The sequence below is a fragment of the Bos indicus genome, chromosome 11, assembly GCF_029378745.1.
Source record: "Bos indicus isolate NIAB-ARS_2022 breed Sahiwal x Tharparkar chromosome 11, NIAB-ARS_B.indTharparkar_mat_pri_1.0, whole genome shotgun sequence".
NCBI lineage: Eukaryota > Metazoa > Chordata > Mammalia > Artiodactyla > Bovidae > Bos > Bos indicus.
In genome coordinates, this window is record NC_091770.1 from 88,077,074 (window position 1) to 88,096,755 (window position 19,682).

The 19,682-nt window shown below is 43.2% G+C and overlaps 1 protein-coding gene across 3 annotated transcripts in view; it reads left to right on the plus strand.

Annotated features, from left to right (window-relative positions):
- MBOAT2 (membrane bound O-acyltransferase domain containing 2) overlaps window positions 1–19,682 on the plus strand; it is a 108,011-nt gene that overhangs the window by 46,879 nt on the left and 41,450 nt on the right. For 2 of the 3 annotated variants that reach the window (XM_019970729.2, XM_070799163.1), the window contains exons 2-3: window positions 1,245–1,390; window positions 5,997–6,074. In XM_019970729.2, coding sequence (XP_019826288.1) covers window positions 1,245–1,390; window positions 5,997–6,074 — 224 coding nt within the window. Of the gene's footprint in view, window positions 1–1,244; window positions 1,391–5,996; window positions 6,075–17,680; window positions 17,929–19,682 lie in introns of those variants that run through there. The other variant, XM_019970730.2, reaches the window with a different exon arrangement.

Genomic DNA, 19,682 nt, shown 5'->3' on the forward strand with positions numbered 1-19,682 from the left:
ATTAAAAAAGTGTTCTTGGAACCCTTTAGGAGAAAAAAAAGTGCTTATTAGAACCTGTTGGAATGACATTTTGGTTGTACTGAGTTTAACTGTTTCAAAGAACAATGGTCTCTCAGGCAATGTACAACAATGTCCAACTGTTTTTCTCCTTGTAATGCAAGAAAAAGCACATAGCTCTCTGTGTCTCTGGGCAGAGATATCTCTGTGGATCTGTGGCGGCACTGACGTACGGCCGGGTGATTTATTCCTAATTTAGCTTTCTGAAACAGTGGTTTTGTTGTTGTTGTGTGTTTCTTACAGGTTCCTAATGTCAAATGGAGTTTTCTTTTATTTGTAGATTTTAAGACCTATGTTTCTTCGTGTTCTAGGAGAACCTACTTCGTAAGAGACAGAAAAGGAGGTTTTTCTCGAGTCTTTAATACCACAGGAGAGGCTTGTTTGTAGTCTTTTTTAAAAAAATCATTTTATGAGGGCAAAAGAAATGTTAAGAAGGGAGAAAAAGGAGCCGCAGTCCTGTTAACCAGCTTGTAAATCATTCCTGTAAATCGAGGGCGATGTTGTCCCTATTGTTATGAGGATGTTTAAGGACTGGCCTTGATGGGCTCAGCGGTGGTCGCTTTCTCTCATGGCTTTCCGGGGGCTCCTTCCTCTTGTTCACCTGCTGACCTCCTGGACCAGTCCCTGAGGCCCCTGGAGCTGAGATACGTAGTTCCTCTCAGCGCTGGCTTTAGACCAGCAGCATCCCCTTGACTCCTCTGGCAGGGATGCCACCAAACTCCTAACGGCAGAGGGTACATCCCACATACTCTCAAGGATCTTGACTGGATCTTAACCCAGAGGAGTTTAGAAGCTCAGAACCCTTCTTGTCGACCAGTTACAGAGTCGCCCAAGTCATTAAAATAAGTTTATCTTTCCCTCTAACCATGTGGTACTCTGTGCTTTCCATTTCTGCATCTGCATCCCCGTGTCTTCCAGATTCTTCCCGGGCCCCTCGCAGCCTCTCCCACGCTGGGCACCAGTGTCCCTGTTGCGTGTAGCACTGACGTGTGCATCAGCCCTTCCCTTTGAACTTGAGGCTGTCATCCTGGGAAAGACGCCCTGGTTTTTGTTTTCGTTTCTTTAGCAAACTGGAAGATCTTAATTTTAAGTAACTTTGGTGTTTTTGTCATGAGAATTTTAATGTAACATCAAATGAAAAATTCAAGTCTGTGTTGCTAATACAAAATTTTAATTTTTCTTTGCAGGTCAACTTTGTAGTGTGCCAACTCTTTGCCTTGCTAGCAGCCATTTGGTTTCGAACTTACCTACATTCAAGCAAAACTAGCTCTTTTATAAGACATGTCGTTGCTACCCTTTTGGGCCTTTATCTTGCACTTTTTTGCTTTGGATGGTAAGTAATTATTTTGATCATATTTAATGAAGATTTTGGATGTCTTTGTGAATTGAGTGTGTAGAAAAATACACTATGTAGAGTTTTGCCCTTATATTTACCTATAACGTTTTACATTTTTTATTTTTAATAGAAAAGATAAAGAGTGGAAAGTGGGCTCTGTCTCTTCAATTTGGGCTCAGAGGATAGTTTACTGTTTATAACTTATGAAAAAGGACAGATGAAGAAAAAAGACATTAAGACATTTTATTCTGTCATGAGTAGCTCTTCTACCTATTTTGAGATCTTTTATGCCAGGAACAAATGAACCATTTAAAATAACTTGTTCCTTTCTGTGCAAGTGGCTTGTAAGAGGCTGGTAAAGCCCATCAATAGAACTCTGTTATCATTTCTTATATTCTGCCATTAGCTGAATGAGGTTTTTGGTTGGGTTGGTTTTGGTGGGGAAGAATTATTTATGAATGGAAAGCTTTTATTTATGGCCCTTCAGATGCTCCATGTGTCTGTGTTTCTTCCACTTTGCTCCTTTCTTCACTATCAGGACTATTCTTGTAATAAATACAGACACACCGTAGTTCCTCTTTGTCTCAGATGACGGTGGTTGTAGGAGGAAAGCACAGTGTCTTGGCTAAACAGCAGAGGTACTCAGAAGGATTCTTGGTGATTCCTCCTGAATTTTCCTTCTTCTTCTTGTTCAGTTGCTCAGTTGTGTCTGACTCTTTGTGACCCTGCAGACTGCAGCATGCCAGGCTTCCCTGTCCTTCACCATCTCCTTCTTAACTGAGAGCTTATGCTGCTGGCTCACTGGCTATGTTTGCTCTTTGGCAGATTGTTGTTTGAGATGTAGATTCCCTGAGAGAATGCCATTGCAGCTGCTTGATGGATGTTTAGGGTAGTTCCTGTTGTGGGGTTGTAGACTTGTAGATTTTGACGATGACTCCGTGTTTGTTCTGGGAGGTTGTTTTTGATTCTTACCCCACTCCAGTACTCTTGCCTGGAAAATCCCATGGATGGAGGAGCCTGATGGGCTGCAGTCGATGGGGTCGCGAAGAGTCAGACACAACTGAGCAGCTTCACTTTCACTTTTCACTTTCATGCATTGGAGAAGGAAATGGCAACCCACTCCAGTATTCTTGCCTGGAGAATCCCAGGGACGGGGGAGCCTGGTGGGCTGCCATCTACGCGGTCGCACAAAGTCAGACACGACTGAAGCGACTTAGCAGCAGCAGCAGGGCTGAAATATACTGGTATTTCTTAATCTAGTTTTTCCCTTTGGCAACCGTACATGTGTCCTAGAAACTCATGAAAATTCAATTAGGGATTATTTATTCCTTCTCGGCCTTGCTGCCCTGTGACCAGTCCTCTGATAGGCCCTGCCAGTGGTAGGCGTGTGTGGAGTCCCTGGGTTTCTGTGTGATTTCTTAAATCAGATCTAGGCATGGTTTCTCCCCTTCCTTGATAACATCAAAGTTTTGTTCAGTTTCTCAGGGGATTTCTATTTAAACTTATCTTAAATCATGCCATGGGTGTGTATGTGTGTGTGTTTAACTTTGTATCACAGAGCTTTTCAAATGCAAAAAGAACAGAAAATAATAGAATGAACCCTCAAAGGCACATTATCCAGCTTCAACAATTGTTAAAATTCCACCATTCCTATTTCATTCTTTCCTCAACTTATTTTTCTGCAATATTTTCAAGCATATTCCACTTTACACATTTTACCCATACATAGGTCAGTGTTCAACGTGTATTTTGTTGGCATTTTTTTTTTCATTAAAAATTTATTTTATTTTATTTTTAATTGGAGGATAATTACAATATTGTGTTGTTTTCTGCCATACATCAACATGAATCAGCCACAGGTATACATATGTCCTGTCCCTCTTAAACCTCCCTCCCTCCTTTCTCCCCATCCCTCCCCTCTAGGTTGTCACAGAACACCTGACTTGAGCTCCCTGAATCATATAGCAAATTTCCACTGGCTGTCCCTTTTATACATGGTAATGTATATGGTTACATGCTATTCTCTCTAATATCCCACCTTCTCTCTCCCCAACTATGTCCAAAAGTCTTTTCTCTATGTCTGCATTTCCACTTTCAGCAGCATGTTGTAAGGGGTGGGGAAGGCTTGTCCAAAGTGACCAGCTCCAGACACCCTTCATTTTGTGGTCTGTGGACACAGAGAAGACCGAGATGTCATCCGTGTTTCCTGGGCCCGTGTGACTGGGAGTCCTGCTGGAGGGAGAGGTGTTTACTGATGGGGGAGGGTGCTTTCTTGCTGTGATATCTTCTCAGATACTCTATCCCAGTGTCCCGAGGAGCTCACCGTGAGGTCAAGTGGTCATAAGTATGTCAATTTATATGTGATAACTAGGATTTTAAAAAAGCATACTCTATTCTTTCCTTGAAGGAGAAACTTCTTATGTTCCTTTCTTTGGGAAAAGATTGTTTATGCCTCTGCATCAGGTAAAAGATAATTCTCTGCTACTTGATATAAGTGGGGAAGTAGAGTGTCCTTCTGGATTGCATTTTAGCACTTTGTTTTGTTAGCCTCAAAGGCAATCCTATCTCCTATTGATTTTGACAAGTTGTCTTTTGGAAGACTGTGTTAGTGGTTACCTAAATATAATTGACTCTTACCTACTTGTATTTGGCCTCAGCTTTTTTTTTTGAACCATCATCTATAAATTTCTTTTAACTGAGAATTAGTTTATACTTTTAATTACTTGTTTAGCTGTTTGACAGCAGTGCAGGGTAGTGGACTGGAGCTTAGACTGAATCCAGACAGACCTGGATTCCACGGTGGGTGCCTCAGCCTGGCAGCGCTGTGACTGGACACGTTATTCAGCCTGGTTAGCATCACTTTTCTCTCCTGTAAAATGGAACCAGTGATGGTGGTCAGGTCTGAAAGACATAATAGGCAGAAGGGAGCTTAGCACAGTAGCTAGTTCCTTTTTGTTTCAGTTTATGGACACACATGTTTTTCTGATTGGTGGCTTTCTGGTTATATAGTAGCATTCCAGGCCAACATTGTTTCCGTGTGTGTGTGTTTCTTTGTGTGTGGGTGTGTGTGTTAGGCAGAGGCAGAGGCAGAGACAGGCAGATGAACTCTCTATAATGGGTAAGATAAGTCTCTTTTATACCTGTCTTGGAGCCTACTTCTTATTTGTAACATTTCTGTGGAAAGTTAAAAGTAATTAAGTAGCTTTTCACAATGGAGGTGCCTGTTATTCTATGATGCTTAGGTTAGAAAGTAATTTTAATCATAGTTTAAGATCTTTATTAATACTTTAAATTGTATACAATGATTTCAACATTTTTTTCATACATTATTCATGCTGTCAAAGGGGAAAGAAAATAGAAATTTTGCATCTGTGTGTGTGCTTGCACATGCGTGCATGTGCGCAATCTTAGGGATAGTTTGGAGGGATTTTTTTTTTTTTTTTAAGTATTTATTTATTTGGCTGCTTGGATCTTAGTCATGGTACGAAGGCTCAGTAGCTAGCTGCGTAGCATGAAGGATATTAGTTCCTCAGTCAGGGACTGAACCCACATTCCCTGCATTAGAAGGCAGAGTATTAACCACTGGACCACCCAGGGAGTCCCCGGAATGGATTTTAAAACCAGAGATCTAAATCATGTTTTGCCTGACTTTTGTGAAATGGATGGCTAAATTAGTTCTCTCATTTAATGGTGTATTTCTACATTGCTGCTGCTGCTGCTAAGTCACGTCAGTCGTGTCCGACTCTGTGCGACCCCATAGATGGCAGCCCACCAGGCTCCCCCGAGCCTGGGAGTCTCCAGGCAAGAACACTGGAGCGGGTTCTTGCTCCAATGCATGAAAGTGAAAAGTGAAAGTGAAGTCGCTTGGTCGTGTCTGACTCTTAGTGACCCCATGGACTGCAGCCTACCAGGCTCCTTCGTCCATGGGATTTTCCAGGCAAGAGTACTGGAGTGGGGTGCCATTGCCTTCTCCAATTCTACATAAGAACATTAGAAAACACTATATTATTTCCGTGAGAGTGTTCCATAGATGGATTACTGCAAATTAAGGATTGACTAGATTTGTATAAGGACACTTATTTGACTCGAGCCATTGTGTTTTCAGAATAGATCAATTTGGGTGAACCCGCTTTTAAATGAATTCTGATATTTGGTATTTTGGGCTCTTTTGTAAGTAACACTTGCAAAGACTACCACAGATCCACAGCTGTATTGGCGCAGTCAGTCAGGTAAACAATTAAGTGACGTCCGTCAGGACGATTCTGAAGTCCCAGTTTCTTGCTCCTTTTCATACTTGCGCCTTAGTAATGGAAAAGCGGTAATGGGACCCCATGGAGCTTTCGTGTAGCTGGGAAATGTGGGATGCTCAGCCCCTAAGTGTGGCTTTCTGGAGTTCTTAGTTTTCCAGCCCTTGTGGGGCTTGTAAGATGAGACTCCTCTAAGGTATCCACAGAGTGTTAGGCTTTGGAGGTTTTGCTTCCTTGTTTTTTTTTCTGGGAATGTTCTGAGTTATGCATAAGCCCTTTTTATCCTAAATCATTTCAACTCGATGTTTGTGTGTAGGCCCTTCTAACCCTTCTAACAGTGCTCTTACTTTTTACAGGTATGCCTTACATTTTCTTGTACAAAGTGGAATTTCCTACTGTATCATGGTCATAATAGGAGTGGAGAACATGCACAAGTAAGTGCTCACTTTATTCACGTACAAAACAGGTTCCAACATAATTGAATCGGGCCCAATAGCATTCTACCACGTTAAAAATTATTCTGAATTATGATCATTTTTTCAAGACTATAATTGATATAAAAGCAAAATCCTCGGTATGCATCACTCTTTCATGTACTCAAAGCAGGGCTTCTCAGCCTCAGTGCTGTTGATGGCTGAGACTGGATCATTCTTTGGTGGGCGGGACTGTTGTACGCCGTGTAAGATGCTAAGCACCATCCGTCGCTCCTGCCCACTTGATGCTGGCAGCCTCTCCTCTCCAGGCTGTGACAACCATGGTTGTTTCCAGACAGTTTCACATGTCTCTTGCGGGGCCAGACCACTTCTGGGTAAGGACCACTGGCTTAGTCTTGGGTGACAGCAGTGCAGAGATGGAGTAAGCAAATAGATTAGAGAAAGATTTAAAAGGCACGTGTGGAAGGACTTGGTGATTGATGGGAAAGAAAGGTGTCAGGGTGACGCCAGGTTCCTGGTGTGAACAGTAAGGTAAATGGAAGCAGAATTTCTGAGCATAGGGAAGCCTGGGGGTGGGGAGCATGTCTAGGGGATAAGCATTTCAAACAATGTGTGTGTGTGGGTGTTAGTCGCTCAGTCTTGTCCGACTCTTTGCAACCCCATGGACTGCATCCTGCCAGGTTCCTCCGTCCATGGAATTCTCCAGGCAAGATATTCACCTAAAACAGGGCTTGGTACATAGTAAACACTCTGAGTATTTGCTGAATAGGTGCCTGTGGACTTTATAGAGTGTCTGTGAGACAGTTAATTGATGCTGGGAGCTGGTGTGGAGGTCTGGGCCAGAGATGGACACTGGACACTGGAAATAGATGTGGTTGAACACCCAGGGGCCGAGGTACCCACAGACCGTGGTGGCAGATCCTTGGGAGTGTTCTGTGTTACCTGTGGTGCACTGAGTCTCTGAGTCCTGACATATGTGTGGCTTCAGGAGTTTTCATACAAGGAATGATGGGCCTGTAGCCAATTTAATAGTTTTTTTTTTTTTTTTCCCCAAATCTCATTCTGTTCTGTATCTTCGGTGATTCATGGGTCGCCCCATCTGCTTTGATGCCATGTCTTCCCTCAGTTTCCAGCAGTGCCCCCTGTCTTCCTGGATCCTTCTCCCTGCTGTGTGCCAGCACTCCAGGTTCTTGGTGTTTTGACTCTAATTTTTTTAAGAAGAGGGGTAAAATATTTTGATTATGTATCATGTGAAGCAGTTTTTACACCATCGCAACTCTGCTTATGAAATCTCACACAGATGACAGGTTCAAAGTGATACTGTACTTAATATCTGAGAAAAGGAGCTTCATGTTGTAAATCTGGAAAAAGAAGGAACATCTGATGGGGTTACTGAAAACGGAGGACCTGTATATACCTGTGTGAACGGAAGTCATAACATGCTTCTAAGTAGGGAGTGCGTGTGTGTGGTGTGCGCGTGTGCACTAAGTCGCTTAGTTGTGTCCGACTCTTTGTGACACTCTGGACCATAGTCCACCAGGCTCCTCTGTCCACAGAATTCTCCAGACAGGAATACTGGGGTGGGTTATCATGCCCTCCTCCAGGGGATTTTCCCACTCCAGGAATCAAACATGCGATTTATTTCTTACCTTTCCTACATTGGCAGGTAGGTTCTTTACCCCTGGCGCCACCTGAGAAGCCCCCAAGTAGGAAGGTTAGTGAATTCATATTCAGTCAAAGGAAGCGGTTTATTTTTCTGAAAGGCAGTGGCAATCGGTTAAGCTACCTTGTAGCGCTTCAGCCCCCTGTCTGGTTTGGAGCCCTTAGCCACGTGCAGCCTGTAGATTTAAGTGAATCAACGTCTAAAGCCCAGTTGTTCAGCCACACTGGCCACATGACACGTGCTTGACCCCCACAGGTGGCCAGTGGCCTGTGTATTCAGCAGCACACAGAGAACATTTCTATGGTGGTAGAAAGCTCTGCATGGTGCTGTGGCTGCGGACCCGCAGGCGGAGACCGTTCGTTTCGTTACTCTTTACAGTATGTTCTGTGCCCGCATGTACTGCCAGTGTTTAGAATTTGACACCATCAGTGGAGCGGGTGAGGGTAAATGAGTTTGCCACAATAGTTGCAAGTGTTGGCAATAAAGAGGAAATAATTAATTTAGAAAGTGTGTCTTTTCATCTCTTTTAACCCCTTCTATTTCACTTTATACTGACGTTTTTCTGTTTGATTTTGCCTTTTTCCTTCTTTTTCTTTCTTTTAATCCCTTTTTTTTCACTCAGACTTTCACATTAATTTTAAATGTTCAATGAGTTCCAACTTAAGAATTTAATTCAATTATGCTCTGTGGGACTTACAGCATTCCTCTGTTGTTTAAAGTTATTGTTTATGTAAATATAATACACTTCTGTTTATTTCTTTGACTCTAGTTTTACATGATATGTATAATATGTTTCTTTGAACATCGAGGGTTTAAATTTTTTTAAGTGAAGGATTTGGACTCCCTGAGTATTTAACAGTTTAAAAATTCTTGGATCTCTTTTTTTTTGTACATTTTGTAAGCTATTCATAGTGTAGTTTTTGCAATCTCTGTAACAAGTCCATTTGTAAATTAAAATATTTTAATATAGTATAAGCTTTATTTTTGTAGCTTCCTTTAACACTTACATGTATGCTATTTTATTCTGATCTGTAATGAGATAATTTACCTTTAAAATTTATTCTAGAATTCAGTGCTTTTTCTAGTCTACATTTTCATATAAGCTTTGAAATTTTTGAGGAAAAATTTAAAAACCTTAAGTGATAGAGGCAAAAAGAAGAAAGAGGATTTAGGAATAGAAGGTCCTATATATTGGGATATTGATTCTCCTTAATTAGTTTGGGGAGAAATTAACTTTCACAAGTTTGCCCGTCATTTCTAAGATCGGGGATTGGCAGACTGTGTGAAGGGCCAGAGAGCAAATATTTTAGACTGTATAGGATACACAGTCTTGTCATAGCTTTTTTCAGTCCTCTTGTTGTACACTGGACAGTATGTGAACAATGAACTTGACCATGAGTCCATCAGACCTCATTTACCAAAAAAAAAAAAAATGTATTTTAAAATAAATATTTGTGATCCAGGGAGTCCTATAGGCACAAAAAGTAGTGTTTCTTACAGCCAAAAGATGTTGAATGTTGATCCCTCTTGTAGTGGGAATTTAGCTTCTGTAATTGAAATATTCTCATTTTCACATGACTGTGAGATAATTGCCCAACTATCTAAACTACGAAGGAAATGACTAAATTTTGGTTGTTAAAGGATGCTTGCAATGTTTACATTATCATCACAGAACTTAATGTGTCTTCTTGCCAATAAAAAGGATGAGAGAAAAAAAATCAAAAAGCAGGTGGCCTGTATTTGGCCAACCCCAAGTACTCAATGCACTCCTGCTCCAGGGACATGAAAAGACAGAGGCAAGCGGACACATGCTCTTCCTCTTGGTTTCCAAAATAAAGCTTGCCAAATGGTAATTTTAAACCTGTGATAGCACAAATGATGGAATAATGAACTTTATTACTGATTTGCTGTGAATTATTGTGATGAAGCAGATGGTTTCTAAAAAAGCTGGTTAGAAGAGGCAGGAGGGTAGAGCCGTGTTTCCGGCCCACCGGCTGCGAAGTGGGAGGCCTTTTCCCTGCAGAAGGTAGCACAGCGTGGCTGGGGCCTGTGGTGTACCAATGGACTCAAAAAGCTTTTGTGGACGGGCATGGGAACCTAAGTGCCCTTCATGTTAGTTTTGTGTTTTTTAACTTTCCTATGGGAAGACTTGTTCTGAGTTCCAAAGAACACCCTCGGATTTTGGAACACAGCACAGGGACCTGCCCTTCAGTTCTGTTCAGTTCAGTCGCTCAGTCGTGTCCGACTCTTTGCATCCCCATGAATTGCAGCATGCCAGGCCTCCCTGTCCATCACCAACTCCCGGAGTTCACTCAGACTCACGTCCATTGAGTCGATGATGCCATCCAGCCATCTCATCCTCTGTTGTCCCCTTTTCCTCCTGCCCCCAATCCCTCCCAGCATCAGAGTCTTTACCAATGAGTCAACTCTTCACATGAGGTGGCCAAAGTACTGGAGTTTCAGCTTCAGCATCATTCCCTCCAAAGAAATGCCAGGGCTGATCTCCTTCAGAATGGACTGGTTGGATCTCCTTGCAGTTCAAGGGACTCTCAAGAGTCTTCTCCAACACCACAGTTCAAAAGCATCAATTCTTCAGCACTCAGCTTTCTTTACAGTCCAACACTCACATCCATACATGACCACTGGGAAAACCATAGCCTTGACTAGACGGACCTTTGTTGGCAAAGTGATGTCTCTGCTTTTGAATATGCTATCTAGGTTGGTCATAACTTTCCTTCCAAGGAGTAAGCGTCTTTTGATTTCATGGCTGCAGTCACCATCTGCAGTGATTTTGGAGCCCAAAAAATCTAGTCTGACACTGTTTGCACTGTTTCCCCATCTATTTCCCATGAAGTGATGGGACCAGATGCCATGATCTTCGTTTTCTGAATGTTGAGCTGTAAGCCAACTTTTTCACTCTCCTTTCACTTTCATCAAGAGGCTTTTTAGTTGCTCTTCACTTTCTGCCATAAGGATGGTGTCATCTGCATATCTGAGGTGATTGATATTTCTCCCGGCAATCTTGATTCCAGCTTGTGCTTCTTCCAGCCCAGCGTTTCTCATGATGTGCTCTGTATATAAGTTAAATAAGCAGGGTGACAATATACAGCCTTGATGTACTCCTTTTCCTATTTGGAACCAGTCTGTTGTTCCATGTCCAGTTTAACTGTTGCTTCCTGACGTTCATATAGGTTTCTCAAGAGGCAGGTCAGGTGGTCTGGTATTTCCCATCTCTTTCAGAACTTTCCACAGTTTATTGTGATCCACACAACAAAGGCTTTGACATAGTCAATAAAGCAGAAATAGATGTTTTTCTGGAACTCTCTTGCTTTTTCCATGATCCAGTGGATGTTGGCAATTTGATCTCTGGTTCCTCTGCCTTTTCTAAAACCAGCTTGAACATCTGGAAGTTCACGGTTCACGTACTACTGAAGCCTGGCTTGGAGAATTTTGAGCATGACTTTACTAGCGTGTGAGATGAGTGCAATTGTGCAGTGGTTTGAGCATTCTTTGGCATTGCCTTTCTTTGGGATTGGAATGAAAACTGACCTTTTCCAGTCCTGTGGCCACTGCTGAGTTTTCCAAATTTGCTGGCATATTGAGTGCAGCACTTTCACAGCATCATCTTTCAGGATTTGAGATAACTGGAATTCCATTACCTCCACTAGCTTTGTTCGTAGTGATGCTTTCTAAGGCCCACTTGACTTCATATTCCAGGATGTCTGGCTTTAGGTCAGTGATCACACCATTGTGATTATCTTGGTCGTGAAGTTGTACAGTTCTTCTGTGTATTCTTGCCACTTCTTCTTAATATTTTCTGCTCCTGTTAGGTCCATACCATCTCTGTCCTTTATCGAGCCCGTCTTTGCATGAAATGTTCCCTTGGTGTCTCTAATTTTCTTGAAGAGATCTCTAGTCTTTCCCATTCTGTTGTTTTCCTCTATTTCTTTGCATTGATCGCCTGAGGAAGGTTTTCTTATCTCTCCTGGCTATTCTTTGGAACTCTGCATTCAGATGCTTATCTTTCCTTTTCTCCTTTGCTTTTCGATTCTTTTCTTTTCACAGCTGTTTGTAAGGCCTCCCCAGACAGCCATTTTGCTTTTTTGCGTTTCTTTTCCATGGGGATGGAAAAGAACCTGCCCTTATTTGTGTGTAAACAGCACGGGGAAGAGCCTGTTAGCCTTGGGAGATTAAACTGAAGTCTTTTCTTGATAACTTGGCAGGTAGTTTTCAACAGAGCAAATGACCTACAGGAAACATATAAAAGATATAGACACATCCAGTAAAACTGCACCTGCCTCATGGGTTTGCCAAGCTTTGTATGGGATTACGTCGTAAAAGCTGTAGGAAAGTGATCTTCAACCCACAGTCACATGGGCTTAGCTACCCACCCCTTTGTACAAACCAGAGACAGTGGAGATGTGGTCCTTCCCCTCTGAAAGGCACCCTTGAGTTGGAGGTGTTGCACAGCGTCAGCCATGCAGCAAGCTTTTGTTACATTATGCTGGGACCCACTGATGGATAAAAGGATGGGCTCAGTCTCTGCAGGACATTTAAACTGTCAAACTGGTGATCACACGGTAATTGTTATTACAGATGAGGGTGCATTCAGGGCTAAGGGAGCAAAAGGAGCTACCAGCTTGGAGAGTAGTAAAAAAAAATCTTCATCAGCCATTTACTGTGTGTTCAGCAGAATGAAACAGTTGAAAACAGAGCACAGATATTCGATGTGAAGTAGAACTTATGCTGAAATATATTTTTAAATATTGGGAGATACTAAAACATGTGTTCCTCGGAATCCCCTTGAAGTGATGATAAAATTGAGCAGCGGGCCTTGGACGGGAGCAGCGGTCAAGTTTAAACTCCACCTTCTCCCCAGGTGGCCGTAATGACTCATTGGAAAAGCACTGGGTTGGGGGCAGATGTTTATGGGTCTGATTCAGGGTCTGCTAAATTTCATTAGCTCTGGGACCTGAGTCACATACCCTTTACCTTTCTGAGTCTAAACTGCATTAAAACCAGCTGACTCACCTGGGCGCACAGGTTTGCTTTTCCCTGCATCCAGGGCTACGCTCCCAAGAAGAGGGTTCCCATGCTGGGAGAGCTGCTTTCTGAGGCCATTCCTGGGCACCAAGTGCTTTGCTGGGTTTTTCTCTTCCCACTGATGTCACATCAGAGCTGTTGTTAGGGTTCGCGAACTTGCTTTAATTCACCTTTTCTCCTACCAGACTATGAACTGCTTGTGGGGGTAGGGGGTACCTTCCACTTTTTATAATCCCGGTGTTGAGCCTATGGATGATAGAAGCTCAGAAGAAGAGATTCTCTGTTCTGTTGAGGGCATGTTTGTGGGCTTTTTTTTTGCATCTCTCTTTTTTTTAAAGATTTTTTTTTAATGTGGAGCATTTTTTAAGTCTTTATTAATTTGTTACAATATTGCTGTGCTTTATGGTTTTTTTTGTTTGTTTGTTTTGATCTGCAAGGCATGTGAGGTCAAGGCTAAGCTTCACTTAGCATGTGAAGTGTTAGTTGCTCAGTTGTGCCGGACTCTTTGCAACCCCATGGACTGCAGCCCACCAGGCTCCTCTGTCCATGGTATTCTCAAGGCAAGAACACTGGAGTGGGTTGCCATTTCCTTCTCCAGGGGATCTTCCCGACCCAGGGATTGAACCCGGTTCTCCTGCATTGCAGGCAGATCCTTTACCAACTGAGCTATGAGGGAAGCCTGACCAGGGATCAAACCCACACCGTCTGCATTGGAAGGTGAAGTCTCAGCCACTGGACCCCCAGGGAAATCCCTGGCATCTCTTTTTGGTGGGGTATTTCTGAGCAGAGGATATCCATCTGTGCGGAGGGCCTTGAATGACATGCTTGGTGGGTTGACCAGCGGTCTTTGGTATTTCCTTCCTCCCTCCCTGCTTATCTGCCCCTGAGGCTGGTTGTGGAGCCGCGGCCCTGGGGCTGGGGCTGAGATCAGGGAAGGACCAGGCAGTTTTAGCTGATGTGCTTTTAGCTCAGTGTTCCATGCCCCTGAGGAGCAGGTGGGACGGGGTCCATCGTCTCCTGTCACCGCAGGTACTCACAGGACTCCTGCAGTGTGGATTCCTTAATAGAGATATCATGAGGAACTCTTGACTCCACTGGGGAGGAATGAGGATTTTGGAAATGCCATCTGGCAGGCAGAAGCCTCAAGTCAGTGACTTGAGATCTGGAGATCTGTCCTCACGAAGGTAATGAGCAGTGGTAATGGCTCAGCGGAAACTCTGCAGGGGAAAGTACTAACGTCCCTGAGGACAACCCGCGATCCCATGAGAGGGAATAAAACGTGGCAGGAAGGAACCTGGACTCTAATAAAAGTTTTTCTTTTCCGCTCTCTGTGGACGGTACTTGAAAGCCTTTCAGTGGCTTGGAGTGAAGGTGCAGGCCCTTTGGGTGTTGCTGTGCTGTCCTGAGCTAGAAGCTGTATTTCAACCAGAAAACCATAAGTGATTCTAAAATGTTTTTTTACATGATCTTATCCTGATAGCAGTTAATGTTGCAGCAATCATTGTGTATCCATTGCTGCACAGGGTGCTTGGATTGCACTAACCCTAGCAGCAGCCCTGGAGGTGGGCGCACCAGGGGATCTGCTTCTCCAGTAGCAGGTTAGTAAGAGGGGAACCTGGGATGAGAACTGGGTGTGTCTGACCACACCCAGCGCCCAGGCTTTTTGTTTCTGCACTTTATTGCTTAAGCATTCGGCTTTATGATATGAGAATGTGTCGTTAAAAAGAAGTACCCGGAATTGATCGAGGAGAGGTAATTGGAGCCAGCAGGGTCCTGAGCACAGTGAGGGACTTGTATGTGTTGGTTGCTCCTCCTTAGCACAAAGATACAGATAGTTTTTATCCAAAAAGATGCAATGGCCTTTAGGCATATTATGCTTAGGATCTGAGGTTTTTAAATATTCTCAATTCTCATAGAAAGGAAAACCTGTTACTTGGTGAGAGGCAGTAGGATGTCCAGGCCTTGTTGGATTCTGAAGAATCTTTAGAACATAGCATCATACCCTCTTGGGCATCCCTGGTGGCTCAGTGGTAAAGAATCCACCTGCAATGCAGGAGACCTGGCTTCGATCCCTGGGTCAGGAAGATCCCCTTGAGAAGGGCATGGTAACCCACTCCAGTATTCTTGCCTGGAAAATCCCATGGACAGAGGAGCCTGGCGGGCTGCAGTCCATGGGGTCACAAAGCATCAGACATGACTAAGCGACTGAACACAAATGCACACACATCATATCCTCAAACCCTGTGCTTGGGAAAGGACCTGCTTCAGATTCCATTATACTGTCTAGTCACTGTAGTATCCCTTTTGGAGATTTTGAATTCTAAGTTGTGTTTCCAATTGTAAGCTGAATCTCTGTTAAGGACCCAGTCATCCTTGGGCAAGGAAGGGAGGTTTCTTTCCCTTGGGTCAAGGGTTTCTGTCTGAAGTAGGAAGAATATATTAATGTGGAGATGAAGACAATACAAACACACATCCCTTGGAAAATAATGCTGTTACTTTGGGTTTTGCTGTTACATGTGAATGTGTTAGAATAAAAAGGAATTTGCGCAGGTGGACTCAGGTAATGGGGCTGTACCATAAAGAAGGCTGAGCGCTGAAGAATTGATGCTTTCAAACACCATGCTATTTATATAAAATATGTGGTTCACGGTGAAATTTTGTGAGAGAAAAGAGTTGCATGAATGGTGTATTTCTTTTTCTTTACTTTTAGGTAAGAAATGAGAAAGTTGTTTGGGTAAATTAGGGCTTGCTGAATGCTGAGTCTGCCTGTGGTGTATTGTTATAGTAAATACCTAGGCTTGATATGGGCAGGTTGTCTTCTCTGTGTTAGAAACAGTACGATGTAATAGAGTGTTTGGACTTGAACTTTGGAACTTGAATGGTGGAATGACTTCTGTGTTCAGTCACTTTGTTGAGTGCTCTCTACAAATATTCCACTTAACTGTCCCTACAGTCGTGGTGGTGTTAGTCATTCAGGCATGTCTGACTCTCTGTGACCCCATGGACTGTAGCCCATCAGGCTCCTCTGTCCATGGAATTCTCCAGGTAAGAATACTGGAGTGGGTTGCCATTCCCTTCTCTAGGGTATCTTCCCCATCCAAGGATCAAACCCAGGTCTCCTGCATTGCAGACAGACTCTTTACTGTCTGAGACACCAGGTCATTATTCACTGTACAGAGAAGGAGACCGTAGTTCCAAGAGGTGAGGTCACTCAGACCAGTAGCAAAACCACTAATGATCAGTCCTGGACGTTTGTGAAATTAATTTCTGTGGTTATTGCTGATTTATGGAGATTCTTTTAAAGTTTTCTTTTTAATTAGAGGAAAAGAGATTCTCACCTTCTTACCAGATAGCATAAACAGCCTGGGTTATTTTTTGAAAGAAGAGCAAGTGTGTTGGAGACGTAGTGACTGGGTTTGTCTTCATCATCATTAGAACGCAGTGTTGGGGTCTTTTTAAAAGGCTTTACCTCCCAGAGAAATATTTGAATAAAAGTGATTTTATTCTCTCAATAATCTACCTTAATTTAAAATTGTTCAGTCTTTTGCAAGTTCCATGCTTGAGGCTGATACTCACTTAATTACATAAGTATAGACTTTAAAGTGCTACTTTAATGTCACTTGACCTTGACTAAGAAAAGACTTTTAAGTACTTTCTGATACATAAATTTGTATAGGGAAAAGACAGTGATCCCATCCTGCTTGCTGCTGCTGGCTTATTAAACAGTTCTTATTTAGAGTACGTATGGAGAGAGAATCAGAAGATAAAAGGGCAAAATATTTGATGACCTGAAAAACGGTAGGGCATTTTGCTGAAAGGGTGTTATAGGCAGGTGAGCCTGGGCACCTATTTCTCTCAAAAGTGTGAGCTTTTGCTTACACTTAGTGAAGCCCAGAGAAGAGATGGGATTGCTCGTCTTTTCCTGGCCTGGAAATTAATCTTAGTTGGTATGATAGACTATGTGCCTTAGCAGGACTTGCCTTGGGAAGAAGGTAACAGTTTCAGGATGGGGTTGGCACGATTTGCCTTTCAAAGTTTCAAGAAGTCTCATATAGAACTCATTTTGTTGGAGCATAGCTTCATTTCAAAAACATGAATTATTAGAGCGCTGTTATTTAGCATAGTACAAGATAATAGATAATAGTACAAGATAATAGAATAAACTTTTTTCCTTAGACACGAGAGCTTTAGAAAGTGTTCAGAGAACAGACTTTATTGAAAATAAAATCCAACGAAGAAAATGATAAAAGTTAAGAAATGAGTAGGATGGAACCCCAAAGGACAATGGACAACTTTAATTACAAGTAAATTACTCTTAATAGCTAAACTGCCAGTGATATTTATTAAAAACAAACGCTAAGGTGCTTTCCCACGCGGTCCTTACAGCCACCTGTGCTGTAATACTGTATCTCAGCTTTATTGTTGAAGAAAACAGAGATTCAGAGACCTAGATGCTTTCCCCAGGTTTATACAACTGGTCCCCAGCAGGCTCAGAATTTGAAACCCAGTCTGTTCAGCACCAAAGCCCCATGCAGCCAGCTGCTAAACTCAGCTCCCCACTGACCTTCACAAAATGCGGATTTTCCATGGGAATCAGGCAGTGTCCTGTCCATTTTATTTCAGGGTTGTTTTCCTTCATTGATAATTGGTGTGTGTGCAAGTAATATAAATTAATCTTAGTTTGAAAGCTGAATTGGGAAGCTAACATTCTTTAGTTGTACTTCTTGGGTTAGTTTGTTAATTTATCCAGACTTGGCAGCTGAGCAGTGAAGCCAGTGGGATAAATCCTCACTTCTTCCTTCATCTCTCCCCGCCCCACCGCCGCCTGCATTCGCCAGCACCTTGCTTCATCAGTCTCCTCTCGGGTTGTGTGAGGCGTGGACACCTGAAAGGCATTTGAGACCGCCCCTGGCGCGGTCAGCTCTCAGTGGGTGGTGGGGACGCCCTGCTGTCCTTGTGCTCCTCCCGACCCCTCCAAGCCCTCCAGCCCGCCGTTGCTCTGTAGCTCCAGCTTCCTTAGATCGCCGCACACGTCGTCTTCCTTGCTGCCCTTGCTTTGAAGATCTTCACAGAATGAACTGAATCACCTTTTTCCTTTTCTGCTTTTCCACCTATGTGGTTTTCACCCCGAAGGGTAATGGAAGAAAGGTGAGTGATTGTCTGTGCAGGTGGGAAGGGAGCTCAGCACCCTTTCTTACAACAAGCAGCCCCTGAAGAGCCAAGACTGATAGGTTCCTGGTCTTCCCGTTGGGAGGGGCACTGGGTCTCTGACTTGGAGGGTGGTCGTCCCTGGGGTTGCAAAGAGTTGGACACGACTGATCGACTAAGCGCAGCACAGCACAGGAAAACATGAAGCCTTTTATAGACTTTAGTTTTCACGGTTCTGGTTTTAGTAGCAATTAGAATAGACTGAAATTTGGATGCATTTTTGTGGGTAATTGTCTTTCTCAATTTAAGATTCTGTCATTACAGTGACTTCTAGAACAGTTTTTGATGTTTTTAAAACCTTTAAAACTTCATTTCTGTGTATTTATTGATTTAAGGACTATCTAATCAGATGATATTTTTAACTACAATCCAGACGTCTGAAATCTTGATGTAAACTATAGAAGTCTATGCCTTTTTTCCCCCTTTTCTCTTTCCTTTTGGCCAAGTGCAAAGCGTGTGGGATCTTAGTTCTCTGACCAGGGATTTAACCCATTCCCTCGGCAGGAAAAGCACCGAATCCTAACCGTTGGACCACCAGGGAATTTCTGTAGAAGTCTTTGCATTTTGAGCAATAAAATCATCGTGCTTGATACCAAGAGCCAATACCCAATTTTATTTCTATCTTTGAGTCAACTTTGGAAATTTTCTTTATAAAACACCAGTAAGTGACTTCGTTATGTTACAGAGACAGATGTGGGAGCAGAGTTAGATTTTATAAAAGAGCTGATTAGTCACCACATGGTTTGGGTCCTTTCTGTCGTCTGTAAACAAAGTGAGAAAGAAAAGGACCCAGTGCCCTCATGTATCCGTGTCTCGGTTTGTGGCTGGTCTAGTGAATACAGCTGAGCTCCTTTCTTGTGTCATGAATAAGGCTTTGTAAAAGAACAAACACAGCCCCTCACGACTTGTATTGTGTTTGTAGCTCGTGGAGACCTTGTCGTTCCAGGTGAGAGGGCTCCTCGGCGGGGAACCCGGTAGGCCCTGTCTTCCGAGGATCAGCAGTTTTATCAGGGAATGTAGATGACCTGCACGTCTCTAGGAAGACAGGAAGAGAGAATCTGGAGTCTCCCCATCCAGGGAGAAGCCCAAGTGGGGACCTTGGGGAGAAGGTCCCTTCACCCCAAGAGGACAGCGGCACAGTAGCGACTGGGAACAGAACAGGGGCCTCTGAGTCTTGTATGAAGATGATGTGGTGGCTGGTTTTTGCTGGTAAAGCAGCTGGTTTTGTAAAAGTGTTTTAAAATTCTTCTCTTAAAGTCACAGACTAACAGAGCTGGTTTCCAGCCACAGAGCTCAGCTCATGCTCTGAGTGAGGGCTGGCAGGCTTGTTCCACCCTGGGGGCTTTTCTAGGTGTGGATATATTTTCAATTTTTAGAACTTGAATTTACACCCCCCCCCACCCAGAAATCATATTTCCATACAAGCCTACCAAATCCTACTTTAATTAACTAAAATCCACAAATTTTCTCACCCCAAAGTAGCAATAAAACTGGTCAAAACCATTGTTGGGCTCTGAAAATTTACTCAAACAGCAATTCGAGAAGCTTTTATTTAAAAGAAAACTGTTGACCTTTGAGTGAAAACAGTGGGAACGGTGGTGTTCCTGCCTGGGCTCCCCTCCACCCCTCATTCCCTGGCAGAGAGTTCTCCTGGGGCAGAGACGGCCGCAAAGACCACAGCTTTGGTTGACTCG